General features: G+C 34.4%; 2 protein-coding genes across 3 annotated transcripts; one reads left to right on the top strand and one right to left on the bottom strand.

Moving 5' to 3' along the window:
• The first annotated feature begins 2,338 nt into the window (after window positions 1-2,338).
• LOC140012783 (uncharacterized) lies at window positions 2,339-3,857 on the top strand. Its single transcript, XM_072061086.1, has 3 exons — window positions 2,339-2,719; window positions 3,644-3,712; window positions 3,786-3,857. Exons 1-3 carry the CDS (start codon window positions 2,339-2,341, stop codon window positions 3,855-3,857), a joined length of 522 nt encoding a protein of 173 aa, XP_071917187.1.
• Window positions 3,858-9,680: 5,823 nt separating this feature from the next.
• On the bottom strand, window positions 9,681-13,797 carry LOC113703448 (vetispiradiene synthase 1-like). 2 transcript variants are annotated; one of them, XM_072062101.1, is made up of 7 exons: window positions 13,632-13,797; window positions 12,898-13,171; window positions 12,416-12,788; window positions 11,766-11,984; window positions 11,430-11,568; window positions 11,071-11,316; window positions 9,681-10,175 (listed from the first exon to the last, which is right to left on the bottom strand). In XM_072062101.1, exons 1-7 carry the CDS (start codon window positions 13,749-13,751, stop codon window positions 9,885-9,887), a joined length of 1,662 nt encoding a protein of 553 aa, XP_071918202.1. In that variant the 5' UTR covers window positions 13,752-13,797; the 3' UTR covers window positions 9,681-9,884. The 2 variants fall into 2 exon arrangements, with proteins under 2 accessions (XP_071918202.1, XP_071918203.1); XM_072062102.1 differs by having other exon boundaries at window positions 11,490-11,568.
• Window positions 13,798-18,134: the final 4,337 nt, after the last annotated feature.

The raw sequence follows: 18,134 nt of genomic DNA, 5'->3' as shown, positions 1-18,134 counted from the left end.
AAGGAAGAAAATTGCCAATTTCTATGTGGAAATAATTGGATTCAAAATAAAGTAATGTTAATGTTAGTTAAAAAGAAGAAGAATAAAGCAAAACAACTTATGAAGTAGAATTGGATTTAGAATGAAGTTACATAAATGTTAATTTCTAAAAAGGAAAAAAAAATGAGACAAGCAAATCCAAATTAAAATTAGATCTGTAATGGAATTATGTTAATATTTACTCTAGGCATATCAAAATTTAAAATCCAAACAATTGAAGTTATGTTAATTTTCGTTCTAGGTATTTATGATATATAAATCGATAATGAATTAGTGATGACTGATGGCTTGCCCATCCCACCTCGTTGCATTGTCCTTTCTAAGTGATTGCATCACTATTTTGAAACTCGGGTCAGGCAGCAACTTGACCGATTTCAAGGATTAGATGTTAATAAGTTTAACTAATTATATAGGGATTTAAAATTTAGATAACTAGATGACGTCATAAATATATTTTAATTTATACATGTAATTAAACAACAAAAGAAATAACTATAAAATATTTTTTATGGCATTTTTAAACTTGAAAGGAAAAGTGATGAGTTTATAACTAAATTCATAAGACCTATTTGACAAAATATAGAAAATAAGATTGTAATAACTTAAAAATAAATTCATGAGAGCGTTTATATTTGTCTAAACTACCGAAAGATTAAAAAAAAACAAATACGTTAAAAGTTTTAAGTATCAAACAAAAGTCAAGAGAAATTAAGAAAATCCTAAAAAGTGTTGGGTGTGGGCCAGCCCACTTATGCAAAAGCTTGAGGGCTTCTCATGCTTAAATACACAGAGCAGCCGCACGAGGAATCAATTGCTTCGGTCCTTGCGTGAGAGAAAAAGAGGGATACGGGGCAGGAGCGGTCATCAGGCCGACCGCTCCTGAACGGTCTCCTCACAAAACCCAAATGTGAGGTGAGAAATATTCCACGTCAGGAAGCCTTCAACAGGTTCCAAAAACGATGCCGTTTCAAAAAAAAATGTTTAGCCAAAACGGGAACATGACGGACCAAACGGAAGAGTTTCAATTTTGAAAATCAAGTTAAAAATTTGAATCAGCCGCACAAAACAAAATCGAGGGAAGAGAGGAGGCGTCCTACTGAAAGTAGCAATTGACAGAAAAGTGGGTGGAGAGAGCTGAGGTATGGTGTTGAGTGAATAAGGAAGAAAGCAAACAGAAAAGTGGAGAGCCGCACAAAACATAACTAAGGGAAGAGACGAGGAGTCCTGCTGAAGGTAGCAAATTGACAGAAAAATGGGTGGAGCGAGCCAGGGTATGGTGTTGAGTGAATAAGGAAGAAAACAAACAGAAATGTAGAGAGCCGCACAAAACAAAACTGAGGGAAGAGAGGAGGCGTCTTGCTGAAGGTAGCAATTGACAGAAAAGTGGGTGGAGAGAGCTGGGGTATGATGTTGAGTGAATATGGAAGAAAGCAAACAGTGCAGTGAGAGTGTTGTATGCATTTTGAAGTTGGGTATGAGAGTGTTGTATCCATTTTGAATGTGTGTAAGGAAAGCGGCAAGGTAGAAGCAAACAGAGGAAATTCATCATCTCACGAATCTAGATTTTGTCGTGCAACTTAATAGCAGAAGCAACTGCGCTCTCCGAATTCGGTGAAACATAAAGCATATGGTTAAGACCAAGGTAACGTGACTGAATATAGTGTGTTAAATGAGTAATATGTAGTTGGTCCATACTCATCATGCAATATTAGTTTGTCTCTCTCCTGACCATGTAGTATGTATAAAATGGAGGCGTAGAGTTGATTGAGGTGAAGCAGAGGAAAAGACATATATGTAAATAATAAAAGAATATACCTGGTGTTGTAAGTTAATTACATGATGTAAGAAATATATTACAATGAGTAGAAAATGTTTGTTTGGTCCTCAAAATGTAGAAATAGTAGAAAATGCACAGTTGGCTTAGGCGGTTATCATTAACGAATGACATAAGATCTAGTAAACTAAAGAACTTAGAACCTAAATATAATCAGTAGAGTGGATGTACATACAGTTAAAATAGACTTACATCGTGTGACCAATACATTACAATCCGTATAACTTAGTATACATGGAGTTCTATTAGTACATAGATAATGTCGTTGTTTTAGAGTAAAAGTAAGGTGATGTGATTCATTAATCGTATTGACAAGTATAATAATAGGATTTGGTATACGAGTAATATGTGATTTATAACACACTCTGAATGGTAATATATATTTATCTTGTCATTTATGTACATACAATTCATGAAATGTTACAAATTATGGTGTTTGATGCATAATTGGTAGGAGCAAAAGTAATGGATTGCAGCAAGTTGACAGAAAATAGGATTCTTGAGTTAGGAATGGAGTTCAACAGTGAAAAGGATGACTACAAGTTTTACAATAAATATGCCTTTAAAATGAGTTCTAGTGTACGTAAAGATTATCTGAATAAAGACAAAGACGACGTGATCACGTTTAGGAGATATAGTTGCTGCAAGAAAGGTGTGAAGTGCAAATATGAAGGTGATGTGATGCCAAAAAGGACACGAGCGCCGACGAAAACAGGGTGTAGAGCTAAAATAGTTATCGTGTTGCTTAGAGGGACAATGAAGTACCATGTGCATTACCCTGTCTTAGAATATAACCATGAGCTGCACATTGCTCAATGTTCGCATATGATGCCATCACAAAGAAAAGTGAGTGAGACTCAAGAATTCCAAGTTGAAATAAGTGAGGATGCTGGGTTTTCATTAAAACAGAGCCACGAGCTAATGGGAAAGGAGGCAGGTTTTGGATGAGTAATGTAGGATATACACGGGATGTTAATATTTATGCTACAACAATGTTATCGTTATACAGTTAACTAATCCATAAGTACCATTCACTATAAAATAACATTATTGTCGTGTCAATAATACAAGTCTCAGAATCGGAGCCGACATCGGTTTCATTTTATGAACACATGTTTATTGGATACCGTTCATCAACTGACTCAGTTTCGGTTAGTATAAAATAGGCATGACTTTAACTTTTATTTGGATGTTTCTTACAGCACAATTAGTTATGATGATGTTACATTGTGTGATGATTTTGTTACAACTAACATCCCTTCTGATATTCCCTTTTTGTCTGTTTTATACAATTATTTGGTCCACACAAAACTCGTAGATGCATTCAATGACCCAGTCAGTGAATGGCTCTCCAAACGCTGTTGCTCCAAAATCAAGAAAAGTCCAATGGTATACATACATTTAGTAGATAAAATAAAATTCTTTTTTCGTATCGTAGAGCTATTTTTTCTTTAATTGTAATGGTGGGTATCTGAACACTGTCGAAGCATGCATATTTTGTAGTTAACATATAATACTTTAATGGCATATTATTTTGTATTATTCGAAAGTCCACCGATTGGCTAATCAGGGGCCTCATGGAAGTATCTCTATAGAATGAATGCACCCTAAATTTTTTATATTTTCTAACCATAACTCCGTCAGAGATATTTTAATGGTCTGAAATATCATTTTTGTTATAATGTCTAGTCCAATTTAGTATTGTAACTGAGCAATATAGGCATTACTAATGAGTTGTTGACAGTTGAATAATTATATTGTACAATGTAGGCGAAGTGTGCGGCAATTTCAACACACTGTGATCATGATGCATATCATGTATTTTCACCATCACCCCAGGTGACAAGCGTATATCATTAACCGTATGTTCCATTAACTGTATTGGCTGATTTGTCATCGTTACGCATTTTAGGAAAGAAATAACACCCAGAGATTGCGACTAACTATTGACGTCAACTCCTCTCAGTTGCAGGTTGATGAATGATGTGTATCTATAATTTTTATGAATACAAAATAATTGGTTGTTCCAAACAATTGAATTCGTTGCTTTCCGTCCCCCAAGTTCACCTTATTTACTGACGTTCGTATTTGTCCAGAGAAGATATTGCTCAGTTTTGATTGGTTTCGTATTGTAAGCTTATTTTAATGTACAATCTCTCAATGAATTATGCTTGTTGACTGTAACTCTAAAACTACTTAAAACATTAGGTGTCTAGCACCAGATTTTTCAAACATGAAGGTGTCTAACACTAGATTTGCTGTATTTATGGACGAACATTTACTAAATGTAGCCATGTCGTGCCTACCAGGGAATGTCGTATATGTACGTTACAAGAAGTTAATAAACTGTTACAACTTAGTGATGTGCTTGTACAGGCACCTTGTTATATTTGTCTATGTTAAAACTTAGACATGTGATTTACAATTGTGTTAACGATGAATATTACAGATAGTATTACAGGCACTTCAATAGGTATTACTCCTTTAGTACGGAAATGAAGTTACAATTGGAGTTTCGGATTGGTTCCACACGACCACATGCCAAGTAACCGTTTCGCAGAAGAACATGATACTTCGTTGGGACAACTAATTTGAAAGTGGGGTAACTAATATTTAAAATACAACAAATAGTCATAACAAGATGTATAGATTGCATTACAACGAATTAGGTGTCTGTTACAATTTATTACAACTAATGAATTGGCAATCGGCAGCTTTTCGTCTTCTCTAGTTAAAACTAGTAATATTACAACTAGTAATTTTATAACTAATGATATTCCCCGATGTTACAACTAGTGATACTACAACTAGTTAACGTCTGATGAACCTTTCCTCTTCTCTTATTTGTGCAATTGCTCTTGGCACAAATAATAATTCCCCCCCCCGACACATTAAATTTTTTAGATACTTTATTAAGTGTCTAATGAGAATATAGAGATGATCGTTTCGAATCCCAAAACATTGCATGTAACGAGACCTTCTCGAACATCTCATTAAAATAGCGAGATCTTCCCGAACATCAAGCAAACCTGGATGCGTTTAATTGGCTCCCAAGATTTGGTTTAAAACTGAACACTGTATTGATGAGACTGTAATCCCTGTTGTAGGGAGGTTGAAGATAACAAAAAATGAATTGAGTACATGGATCCATTGCCACTTTACTATGAAGAGAAATTGAAAGTGTGAAATTGAATAATAATGCGAGTAAAAATGAAAGAGGGGCGAACAAACTGGATCTTGTCTGTGTAAGGAATATACACCTACAAAGGGGGTCTTTTATAGTCCACAATACCCTCTAATATGGTAAAAGATCAGACCTAAATGCATATGAGGCTAACTAGTACATCACGGGAATGGAATCTGTATACTCACATGTAGCGCATAAACCATGTCGGATCAAAATACTTATGTACAAAGCGTGAAATTTGTAGTACCGAGAATCTTGCTTCGTGTTACGTCGTGTTGCAAATCAGTTACAGATTTTAGCACAATTTTTGGCAATTTTTATCCTGAAAAGACCTGTACACCAACATGTAACTGTCATGTGCATACAGAATTACACATTATTGAGGATAAGTTTCAAACAAACTGCATACACAGTAACGCTCTAAATAATTTTGCACTTTACCTTCTTTTATTTGTTGGGTGGCCCAACATTTTGCATTGTAACATTTTATGCCCTTGGTCAGTTTATGATCCAATCTTTCAACATCTGTCAGCCATTCGTATGTTCTTTTCATCCAATGCTCTAGTAATTTGCAGTTAGGGTTGTCTCAGACACTTAATTAATTTTCATTGTTGTAACTAAGAACAAACAAAACTGTAAGTAAGAACGCACGAATTGTAACTAGATTTGCACTTTGGTGTTAACCATCATAGTGAGTTGTTGTTGTTTCACTATGAAATATGAAGTTCGTGTATTAAGGTAATCATACAATCTCGTTAAACTCAATAAACATAATATTTGGAAGTAGCAAGGTGATTATGTTACAAGGCTCCGATGTTACAATCTCGTATGCAGCTACATTTTTATCATACAGGCTTACTGTCACATGTGCTGGTAAAATGTACTCGGCTGATTGCAGAATGGTGCTCTTCTTTGTTGCACGTGTAGACTTGTACTTTATCTCAATGTCAAGGCCTCCTAAAAAGCGAAGAACATGCATTTCATATGATTTCATATCTATCGTTGTGTAACAAATTGTAAATCAATTTGTAACAGTTTTCAAACACATTGTAACTAACAGTCTTCAAACATCACTGTATTAATTTTGGAACACACTTTAACATTCCATTAACTATTTTGTAACAGTCTTCAAACACATTGTAACTTACCAATAACTATTTTGTAACACTCTTTAAACACACTATAACTAACAGTAATAATAACAATTTTGTATTAATTTTCAAACACTGTAACACTACAATAACTATTTTATAACATTCTTCAAACACACCGTAACTTTTCAATAACTATTTTGTAACACTCTTCAAATACACTATATAACTAACAGTTTTCAAACAGTTTTGTAACACTTTTCAAATACAGTGTAACTTTTCAATAACTATTTTGTAACATAATTTCAAACACACTGTAACTAACAGTCTTTAAACAGTTTTGTATTAATTTTCAAACACTGTAACTTTCCAATAACTATTTTGTAACACTCTTCAAACACACTGTAACTTCCCAATAACTATCATGTAACACTCTTCAAACACACTGTAAAAAAACGAGCACTAATTTGTAACCATCTTCATACACACTGTTGCTATTATTCAAACAGTTTTAAATGAAATCACACGTGATTATTATCGATTTAACTGAAGTTTGTCTAGTTCGTACTTTATGCAGCAAACAAATTGGTGTGTTATGACATCCCTCCCTACAAGTTTTCGATCATGACTAAGAAATGAAATTATGTTCCATATAGGTATCATCATTATGGTATAAACACAGTTAACGTATGTGTCTACCTTTTACAATCATGTTACTTGAATTACAACCTTATGAATAATACAGCAGTACCAACATTTCCTCTTTCGACCATATGACCGCAATCTATGTGGTGTTTCTGGGTCATGCAGCTGTGACATCGATGCACTCCCAATCAAAGGTGGTTGCACCGTAGATTGACCTTCTTCGACAGGTTCTTTGACATTTGCCTTCGAAAGGTGGTTGCACTCCCAATCACTTCACTTTGTATGTCTCCCTCAATAGTATGTACCATCTTAGAAGCTCATATCATGTTTAATCTCCACTCAGCTACTGTTATGTAACAAAATCTATACCAACTTCATGCACAATAACCATAACAATCCCCAACCCATACACGCAATTTTACAAGTACTTGGTGTGCAAAATTTTCAATACCTTTCTTTCCTCGTGTTGGTAATTATAATATCTATTATGTGCAACCGAAGGTTCCGGTGTATTATCTATTTTCCACTGTATTAAACAATTACATCAACCAAAACTGCAAAAGATAACTACAAGTCTTTTGATCCACAACGATGTATACAGCAAAAGATAACTACAAGTCAAATTGATCCACAATTTATCTGATACTATTGATGTTTTCTTACCTGTGTTTCTTCTGCTTTATCTTTTCTCCGGATCTCCCAACCTTGTACTCCATAATTCCCGTTCACCTTCTCAAGTCTTTTGATATTTGAGTACCAATCCTAAACTCTCTCCTTCTATCACTACTTATTGCTTCTCCTCGCCGTGATTTTCCTTCGCAGCCACTCTATTTCTACTACTTCTTGCTATCCCTTGTATAATTCTGCAATGTTATTTTCCCTTTACTTTTCTTTCTTGCTCTGTTTTGTAGAATTTTGCATTAATGAATATGGGTAATTATTTTGGAGGGAGTGCGACTTAGCTTTTCGGTTTGAGGATTCATTTGGGCGGTAACGGACCAAAGCTTCATGAAACGGTCCGTCAACTCTTTTTCTTTTTGTTTTTCCCGTTTCTCCTCAACTGAAGCCTTTCTGACGTGGCTTATTGTGGTCCATTTGTTGGACCTTGAGAGGAGACCGTTCAGGAGCGGTCGGCGTGATGACCGCTCCTGCCCCGTATCCGAAAAAGAGCCAGCCGCCATTTTTTGAGAGACACGAAGAGAGAGAAATAGTTGGAGAGAGAGAAATTTTAAGGTCTTGATTGGAGGGTGATTTGAAATCCGATTGAGACGAAATTTTATATACGGGATCCTCTCATCAAGCTCTACTCATCTACTGATTCAGATTTCGGGTTTTCTCTTCGTTTGGTAACACCTTTTCAAACTCACTTCTTTGAAAGTTGTAGTTTTTGGGGGTGATTTTGTAGCAATTTTGTTTGGTTGATACTGGCGATATTATTGTCATCCGAATATTTCGGGTAGACCTGTGTACTCCCATTATTGTGATAGTGAAGATTTTTGACTGGACTAGGTCCCGTGGTTTTTTCCAATTGGATTTTCCACGTAAAAATCTTGGTGTCCTGTGCCTTTTATTTTTCTTGCATTTTATTATCACTGCTGGTATTATTACTTGGTTATTTGGTTTGTTCCTATTTTAACTGGTATTTGGAGAAAGAGAAATTTATCTTGGGTTAATTCTGATATTTTGTGCCTGTACTGGTACCCCTTCCCCAACAAAAAGTAAAAAAAAGGAAAAAAAGTGTGCATTAGAAAAAAATTTTAAAAAAAACCCAAGGTTTCTGGTTTAAAACCGATTTTTTAGTCAAATGCTCCCTGGTTTGAGTAGGTGGCTCAAACCATTGTTAGGTTCTCAGTTTGACCGGTTGAACTTGCTAATCCGATCCGTGTTTAAAACCTTTCATTAATTGCGACCTCCGAACGGATCCAAACAACTCATTGAGCTAACAGTTAGCACAATTGGACTATCTTATCCCTGGTCTTTGTCAAAGCTACCTGGGGACATAGTTTAGATTAGTGTCCTCAAATTTGGTTAACAATTTCTTGCATTCTTTTATTATTATTATTATTATTATTATTATTATTATTATTTTATTTTTCTTAATTCAGGAATGTCATGCCCAGGATATCAAGTGCACCCCTTACTAGAATTCACTGTTTTTAAAGTAGAGAAGACTCGTATTCCAAAAAAAAAAAAAAAAAAGTCTAGAAGGCTCAATCCAAAAGAAAAGCCCGCAAAGTTGGCAAGCCCGCACAAGATCACAATACTGGAGGATTACAATATCACGCCTCCAGAAACCTTTTTTCTACCATTCTCATCCTTTCTCGAAGACTGTTACAAGCAACCCAAAATGAAAATTTGAAAAGCCATAGGAAAAAGGAAAAACCAAAAAACTCCGTGCTCACTGCAATTTCTGATTTTTTTGAACTTAAAAAGTTTATTGCCTTGAATATGCTGTTTTTTTTTTTTTGGTTTCCTCTATTTCTTATTGAAAATGTGCCTTCTGAGCTTTACAGGAATGCATTTTGTTTATATTAGGGTGCATTTGATAAAATTGAAATCTGAAATCATTAAGTTATTGAATTATTAAGTATTAAATCTAATACATTTAAAAGCATATCACTTTCAGTGATAAGTGAATAACTTATTACTTAATTTTGAGAACAAGTTTTGTCTAAAAAATTCAATGCCACTTAATTAATTCAGATGTTCAATTTTTTATTATCAAATGGTCTGAATATGTTAAGATCTGAACTCATTAAATTTAAATACTGAATTGGATTATCAAATAGGGCCTTAGTTAAGTATTTATTAACCCTCTTGTAGTTTATAAAAAGTACTCAATACATCTTCTCGATATACATATATGTGTGTGTACAAAAACATATAAAAAGAAGAATGATTCTTCATTCAGCTTTGTAATTTGTCAAAACAAACACGTTATTAAAAGTCTAAAAGAAACAAAAAAAAAAAGAGAGAGAGATACCAATGTGCATTGCACGTAATTCCAAACTAGCCATAATTAAATACTGGTGTGGGCAAAATAGAAAAACACACTTCACAACTGATATTGCTTGAACCACTGCCATCCTCAAACAGACATGAAATCCACCAGCATTGCCCTTATAAATTCTTCAATGGCATGCGGCTGAGTGAATCCATCTATACGGTGCTTGTTAGTCGTTTCACCTACTCGTGCGATATTGAGAAGCATTTTGAGAATATCCCTAGGAATGGGAGTAGGCCTCAAGCATTCCTCGTTCATAACCTTCCAAATATCCTCGCACATCTCTCGAATCTTCTTGGCTGCCTCTTCCTCTGATACATTATAGTCCTTCATGTAGCATTCAAGCGCTGTGCCACTGCCCCTTTCTTTGTCGAACTTCAAATACGAAGAGTTCAAACAGAAAACATGAAAACTCTAATAAATTGTAGCGAAAAAGTTTTGTTTAATTCCGAATTATTCACGTAAAGTACGAAAGGGTATTAACCATACTAAAGCAATAACTAGCCAAATGAACTAAGCGGTATTTCATTATGTTCAGGAAAAGCATCCGAGACTGATTGCATATGCAAATTCTGTGCAGTGTTTGCACAGAAATGAACAAGATCTAAGAACAAGTTTAATCATGGCATCATACTAGGTCAACTGCCCAAAGCAGATAGAAGTCTCGATCAATGTGCATATTCTGTGGTGTTGCAGTGATCGTGTAAGAATTGGAATGAGAAGTTGCACTGCCGATGTAAGAATTATAGGATTGAATCAGTTGCTCATAAAGTCAAGAGGCTGGCTTTCTCTATGGCTGTCTACTTTCTATGGCAGACTGGAAACAAGAGTTTATTTCAGCAAGTGAGGCCTTCTTAGTGTGGGTGTAGTAGCTACTGTGGTCAATGCAATGCAGATGGCTGTTGCCTCTTGGAACAAGATTCTTGCACCAGAGAGAATTGGGAGTTGATTCTTGAGTGGGGATTAGATCAAGGTTGATTGTAATTGTTTTTTTTGTCCTTTCTTTCAAAATTTGACAGTAGAGTATATAGAAATAGTGTAGTCTAATGCAGATTGTGGATGGTTTCCTCTTCTGTAAAGCTCCCTTGGCTGATCTATCAATGAAAAAAGGATTTATTTTGCTCCAAAAAAAAATCTGCATATTCTGTTAGAATTTTTGAACAAAACTAACGAAGCACGTGAACGACTATAACTTAATCTTATTTGGGAATTCTGTGAGTTGTCTTAATCTAATGTTTATAACCAATTAAATGCCATAACAAAGTCTGACCTTGTGACCGCCAAAATCATTAATCAATCGGGCATGTGTGGAGCAAGCAAACATAAGTTTTGGCATGGTTGACATCCAGTTGATAACATCCTCTGAAGCATTATCCATGTCCAAGAAAGCTGCCGATGCTGTAAGATAGACTCCGATTGTGATCGCACCATTGCTAATGTAATCAGCAAAAGATGGCAATTCTTTCCTGAGAAACCACCTTGACTGACACAAGTTGGTCGTCATGTATTGTTTCCACTGATTAGGACAAATGAAAGCAGGAAATATGGATTAGTACTCCACGTGTTGGTAGCCAGAACAATTGGAATATTAACGCGGTCCTTAAAATTAGTTACAACATGGTACCGTACTTCTTCTATATACTTATCGAATGCATAGGTTCTTTGCTTTTTAGCTAATTTTTCCCCAACCTCCTTATTAAATTTCAGAAGTGCGGTGTAGGAAGCTCTGATGTAGTCTGAGAGTTGATCTGCTCCACTGCTATCCCACCTGCAAGCAAAGCAAAATTTCCTATATCACTGCACCTCACTGTTAACAGGCAACATCAAGCTAGAGAAACTTTTTGGATAATGGTCCCTTTATCATCTACTGGCTCACAGTAAGACAAAGCTTTTTAGTATATTACTCAATTATTTTTTCGAAGATGATTGCTTCACTTGTGTAAGATGACTAACATAGAACACTACCTTTCTGCAGAGTCTGTGAGAATTTGAAGTTCATCAAGAGTGCCATAAGCATCATAGATGTCATCAATCATTGTAATAAGGGCTGCTACTTTCGCAAAAGTCATTCGAGCAAGAGAGTGCTGAGGCTCATACAAGGTTCCAACAGCCCAGAAGTAGCATTCCACAAATCTGTCCCTTGCATATGGAAATTTTGATACACTCTCCAATCCCTTTCCCCAACTATACATCGTTGCCATTTGTCAAAAAAATAAAAAATAAAAAAATTAAACAATCATTCATGAAACTTTCTGCTAGAAAAATATAGTCATATACGAAGGTATTTGCTATAATACTTTAGATAAAATTGCAAACGAGTAACAGTTACATTGGCTAACTTTTAGTATAGGTTATGTTTCATAAGATTCTAAAAACTTGTAGGGCTCTACTCAATTTAGAAAGAGAGTAGTAATATAATATTTTTATGTTACTAACCCAACCTATGAAAGAAATTTTTTTGGTGATTTAAAATACTGTGGATATTATAGATCCTACTAAGCTCCAAGTGAACCTAAAGCTGCACGTAAAACTGTACTGTAAAATATAAACTTCCGCAGTTAATATTGATAATGAAATCTTAGATCTACCTTTGGGGAACTAGTGTCTCGGTGTACCTTATTATCTCACAAAGCTCTTGTTTATATGACATCTGCAGCAAGTGGTAATCGAACTTGGCAAGCCTCAGCAATAATTTGTTGTTAGATTCATCTTCCCCATAGATGGAGATGTAATGCCAAGCCTCATATCTAGGGATGCCCTTATGCAACGGCTGCTCAAGGGCATATTTCACTTGTTTTGCAAGAGTAGAATCCAAATGGGGTCCTCCAGATGTCAGATGAGTGGTTGTGAAAGCAAGAGCTTCTTCTAAAATTTCGTCTCCATGTGTTCTAACATGACTAGCTTCGTATAGACTCAACAAACCCCTTGTGTCATTGCATAAGGATTCCTTGAACTTACCCTTAGCATCAATGAATTGGTCAAAGATGCCTGTTTGGAAATTATTTGGAAATAATATGTTAGAAAAATTAGGTGTTAAGGTTTACTAATAGGTGAGTCCACACTAAAACTTAGCAAATCTAGTATGTAAGCTGCGTACCACAAGAGATATTGAAATCATGCTGCCTAAAAAGTCGGAATTGAAGCGCTGCACTAGATAAATCATTAGCTGAATACTCCCCAAAGTTGGTATACACATTAAAGAATTCTTGTAGTTGGTTTTCAATCTCGATATCAAAGTGATGCGAGACACCAAGTCGTTCTATTTTGTCTATAAAGTCGAATCTCTCCATCATAGTCTTTCCGGTTGCCAAAAGCATGCTCGCCACTTCTGCCTTCAACATTTCAATCTCTCTTTCATACATTTCATGTTCCTAAAAGCATCAGAAAAATATTTCTTTAGTCATATTGTCAAATTGATCGCTTTGATATTGCAGGGAAATGGAACAATTAGAAACTAAACAGGAGAAACCAGACCCTGAAATCTAAGGAAATGCAACAGTGTTACGGGCAAAAAAAAAAATTAGGGGATGAATCCTATATGAAGTCGGGGTAAGAACAAACCAAGTATGACTAAGAAACAGCAAAACAAATATGATAAATCAAACGTCTAGTTCTACGAAAAATAGTAACTAATCTTTTTGTATTTTCCCCCCTCTTGATAGGAGGCTATGGAATTAATCAAGGGATAGCAATCATGCCAGAATTGATAGCGGATATTACAAAGGATCGTGAACTTGTGGGAGCGGATAAGAATATGGTTCCAACTTATAAAAGGAATAAATATTATATGAACAAAAACATGAGGTTATAGGAGCTGAAGGTAAGTATAACCTCTTTATCGGGAGTAAATGGAGCGATACGATCAGACCAAATGTTTTCCGGAAAGGCTGCTAACGGGCGGACAGTCTCTTGCAGGCTGTTTGAGTGGAAAGAAGCCTGAGTCGACGCCATATTCTTGGGGGAAAATAGGGTAGGCCTATGATCAATTAAGTGTTGTATGCTGTGACCACTTTGATGATTAGCCAGAGTACGTATTTATAGATCCTCCAACCGCCCAAGTAGTCACTAGGAGCCAAGTAGAAAATTTTGCTCACATCATATATTTTCTTCTTCTTCTAAAAAGGAATGCATGACGATAAAAGTAATAGTGAGAACCAAAAATCAATAACAAAAAAAGGATAAATAACTTTAATCCTTCTGTGATTTGGTACTTTACTACATACGTCTCCTATGATTTGTAAACTTATAGATAACCCTTTCAGAATTGAGGTTAAAATGCCACTATTAATTTTTCTGTTAAAATTAATGGTCAACATAAAAAAAAAAAAAAAAGATACCACATGAATAAGAAAACAAATCCTTTTATAATATATTTGTACGACTCTCCACATCATTTGTAACTTTCTCTAATTCTTTTATGAATTTCCCGAAATGCGGCCCTCTCGTGTAAATGTTTGTAGATCATTAAATAATATATTTTTCAACTTTACAAATAAAGCGCAATAAATTTTACAACACGTGAAATGAGTGCTTCATAACTAGATCATCTCCTCCCTAAAAATAGTACAAAAAATTTTGAACAAACATGTAAAATTAAATTGCTTTTAAAATTATTTTATGAAAGAAATGCAAAATAAATAGATGGAGCACATGTGCAACATGTGATTTATTTTGTTATTACTTGGTATGATTAGTCATCTAGTCTTTTTGTAGTTACAACTGAATACTTTAAATTTGTTTTATATTTTTATGTTGTTTACAATTTTTTCTATAGTTTTTATAATCTCATGATTTTTTTGTATGCCATATTAATAAATTTTATTAATATATTATGCAATATTAGAGGCTAATTTGGCCAGAACTACATACTTTACATATGTTAAGATCCAAATATTCAGGATTAATTAAATCAAAATCAATGTCTTAGGGTACATATACTTTGATCAAAGTGTCGCTGACAAATTTAATTCAACCCCAAATATTAAGGACCAAATATGCCTACTTACCAAAAAATTAAAATTTCCGAAGAAAAGATTTGAACAAACTAAAATATATGTGGATTCATTTATACATAAAAAAAAGTAAGAAACTAAAATTTCCAAATTGACGATGGGACCAAACAACTGCAAGGATAAGATATCTCCCGACGAAATCTTCTTTGTCTGTACAAATTAATTTCTATTGATTATTGCTTCTTTGGGTTTGATAGACAAAAATAAGTTTAAAATTGGTAGAAATGTAGTTGAAAGTATAGTAAATTTATTCATAATTTAGTTTTGCAACTTTTAAATATGTTCATACTATTCACATACGGATTTATACGTATAATTTTGCGAAGTACATATTTTCACACTGAACTTTTAACTGTACTTGTGAAAAAAAAATCGTATAATATATCTGCGTATGATATCTATACCCATCCCATATTTTATTAGCTATGCTATAGTTACTAGTCCGAGTTCATTTTCTTCTTAAACATGTTTCCTTGCGTTCTTTTAATCATTATTATCTGTTTCCTTCTTTTTAAACGTGTATTTTGGCTGGCTTCCATCTGCAGGTCAAATTATATATTAGACACGCCTAAAGATGAGGATTTGGTGATTCAAGGATACAAAACAGAGATGATATTCGTTACATTTATTTGTATCTAGTGCATGTATTTGGTACTACTAGTGCAGTATCTTAATTATGTCACCTCCATTTTGATGACTCTTATGGCTACGTGCCTGATCTTTTCTCTCAACAGCAGTTATGTAGAATTTGAGAAGCACCTTATCAAATTTACGACAAAATGGACAGTGACACATGTGTATCACAATAACGTGTCAAAGTCTGTGCCAACCTTGGTTCTCTGTGATTCAGTGTGTGCTAGTTAGTTTAAAGTCAAAGTGATTTGACAACCGAAGGATTACTGTCAAATGCCTCAAAATGCGGACTGCCCAGAAAACTGAATTTGTGACGTGAACTTTTCATTTAAAACGTTTCTTTGTGTTGCATACCCTTTATGGATCTCTCGGTTTCTTAGCTGAGGTGTGCCTTCTGATTTCTACAGAAGACTGCTACATTCAGTTGGATCAAATCAATCAATATCCACAGGAAAGCTCAAGAGAAATTGATATAAAGTTGCAAAGCTCAATCAATCAATTAGTCTTCAACTGTTTTTTTTCTGACACTTTTTTACAGGAGTAAGAATTTAACGTAAATAAATCTAATCCTCACATTAGCTCAAAAGTCTACAATAGTCTTCTACTGTTTTTTTTCTGACATTTTCTTACAGAAATAAAAATTTAATATAAATAAATCTAATTCTCACAGTAGCTCAGAAGCGACAACTTTTGGAGTTAAAAACATGGGCAACTTTTGGAGTCTTCTACTGTTACTCTCAAAAACCATGGGCTGCGGCTACATCAGAAAGAAATACGACACCCGAGTCTACTGCTTAGAACCAAAATCACGCCATGTGGCAGACTCACTCTCAACTATGGTAAAATCACAAAACAATCCTAGAAAATTTGAGAAGTATTTGAAATACATCGTACTTGCCCACCCTAAATCTTATAAAATTACATCATATTTGGCTGGACCACTAATTCTCATATTCCTAACTCGTTGAAAAAGAAACTTCATGATCAAGGATGTCATGAATTTGATACTCCTTCCGTCCCATTGAAAGTGTCATACTTTCGATTTTGATATATTTTAAAATATTTGTCATGTTGGAAAAGTCAAAATACTTTTTAGTCATTCTTTTCAATATAATTTTTCTTTCTAATCATATGTATATTACCATTCAAATTTAAATTTTAAATTTTGGGGGTAAAATTAAAAAAAGAAGCACAAACATCACAATTAAACTACTATTCTTAAAAAGTTGAATTCTCCAAACATAAATAAATAATTGGGACGGAGGGAGTATTATACATCCACATGATAAGGTACATATAATTTATGCATGCTAACATGTACCCAAGATATTCATTAGAAATTTCTCTCTTAGTCGAGTAGGTGCTATACAAGAAGTGTTCTTAGAACAACCCTGAAGAAATTTAGAGTAGTAAACGACCATTTATTGGCCATTTCAGAGTGTTTGGCTGGACCATTTATTCTCATATTCCTAATTCGTTGGGAAAGAAACTTCATGATCAAGGACGTAATGAATGTGATATTATGCGACCACATGATAAGGCACGCATAATTTATGCATACTAACATGTGCCCAAGATTTTTATTGGCAATTTCACTCTTAATTCTCTCTTAATCGGGTAAAGAATAAGTTGAGTCGATAGGGTTGATGATCGATTTAAATAAACCCTAAATTTGTCTCACAAGTTTATTTGATTCTATTTTTGTGCCTTCAAATTTAATTATATACATAATAACTCCTACTAAAAGGTCAAGTACTAAATTGCAATTAAACTTTTAGAGCCAATACTCTATTCTATCATCCTTACGAAAAAATTCACCAATAACCAAGATGCATTAATAATTTTGAAATGGTCATTAGCAGAAAATCATCTCCTATAAGAAACAAAACACGACGAGTCACAAATTTCTGTTTATCAGATTAATCAAGAACGAGTATGCGTATCTGCACAAACCCAACTTCATAACTAACCACAGCAGATGATGACCTAAATATTTGATAGCACTAAATATTACAACCTAAATTTGCAGAAGTAAAATGTCAAGTGATACGTTTTACCTCAAATATGTAAGGCATTATACACGGCCAACTACAGTCTGTCAACGATCCACAGTGTAAACCATCAAAAGCAAATTCTAAACATATCTAGTAAAGGAATAACTTACCCCATTCCATAATGCATAATGCATAATTTAAATTGAAAAGAAATTTATTTAACTATGGCTGGCAAGCAACATCAATAACTGAAAGTACAAGGACTATGTTTCAATATATATCCACCTACCAACCCTAAGATTCAAAGTTTTGGTCGCACACAAAATTACAGGTTTCCTCTGCAAAAACAATATGGTGATATGGGAAGAATAACCGATACAAATCTGCAAGTATCCCAGTTCTCAGCCTCCAATTCAAGCATGTTAGATATAGTAGAATAAAAATTTTTCATTTTCATAATTGAAGCATGCACACACATGTATCAATGACTGGAGCTTCATTCAATTTTCACAACAGATCGATTGAATATAGTTTAGGGTCCGTTTGTTTCGGGTGAAAATGTTTTCCAGGAAAATATTTTCCTAATTTCCCGTGTTTGGTTGCACAAAAGTTACTGAAAACATTTTCCTATGTAAAATATTTTCACTCATCTTATGGAAAACAACTTCCCTTCCAAACTTACTGAAGTTGTTTTC

This window comes from Coffea arabica, chromosome 8e (genome assembly GCF_036785885.1).
Source record: "Coffea arabica cultivar ET-39 chromosome 8e, Coffea Arabica ET-39 HiFi, whole genome shotgun sequence".
Lineage (NCBI taxonomy): Eukaryota > Viridiplantae > Streptophyta > Magnoliopsida > Gentianales > Rubiaceae > Coffea > Coffea arabica.
Note: the sequence above shows the minus strand (reverse complement) of the source record. Positions and strands in the feature narration are given on the sequence as shown.

Bases quoted from the DNA above. Each gene is read 5' to 3' on its own strand.
- LOC140012783 (XM_072061086.1), top strand. From the start codon at position 2,339: ATGGATTGCAGCAAGTTGACAGAAAATAGGATTCTTGAGTTAGGAATG. The intron at 2,720-3,643 runs GTGAGTGAGACT...TGTACAATGTAG, and splicing joins TGATGCCATCACAAAGAAAA to GCGAAGTGTGCGGCAATTTC. The intron at 3,713-3,785 runs GTGACAAGCGTA...TACGCATTTTAG, and splicing joins TATTTTCACCATCACCCCAG to GAAAGAAATAACACCCAGAG.
- LOC113703448 (XM_072062101.1), bottom strand. From the start codon at position 13,751: ATGGCGTCGACTCAGGCTTCTTTCCACTCAAACAGCCTGCAAGAGACT. The intron at 11,317-11,429 runs GTACGGTACCAT...TGTCCTAATCAG, and splicing joins TCGATAAGTATATAGAAGAA to TGGAAACAATACATGACGAC. The intron at 10,176-11,070 runs GTCAGACTTTGT...TCGTATTTGAAG, and splicing joins ATGATTTTGGCGGTCACAAG to TTCGACAAAGAAAGGGGCAG.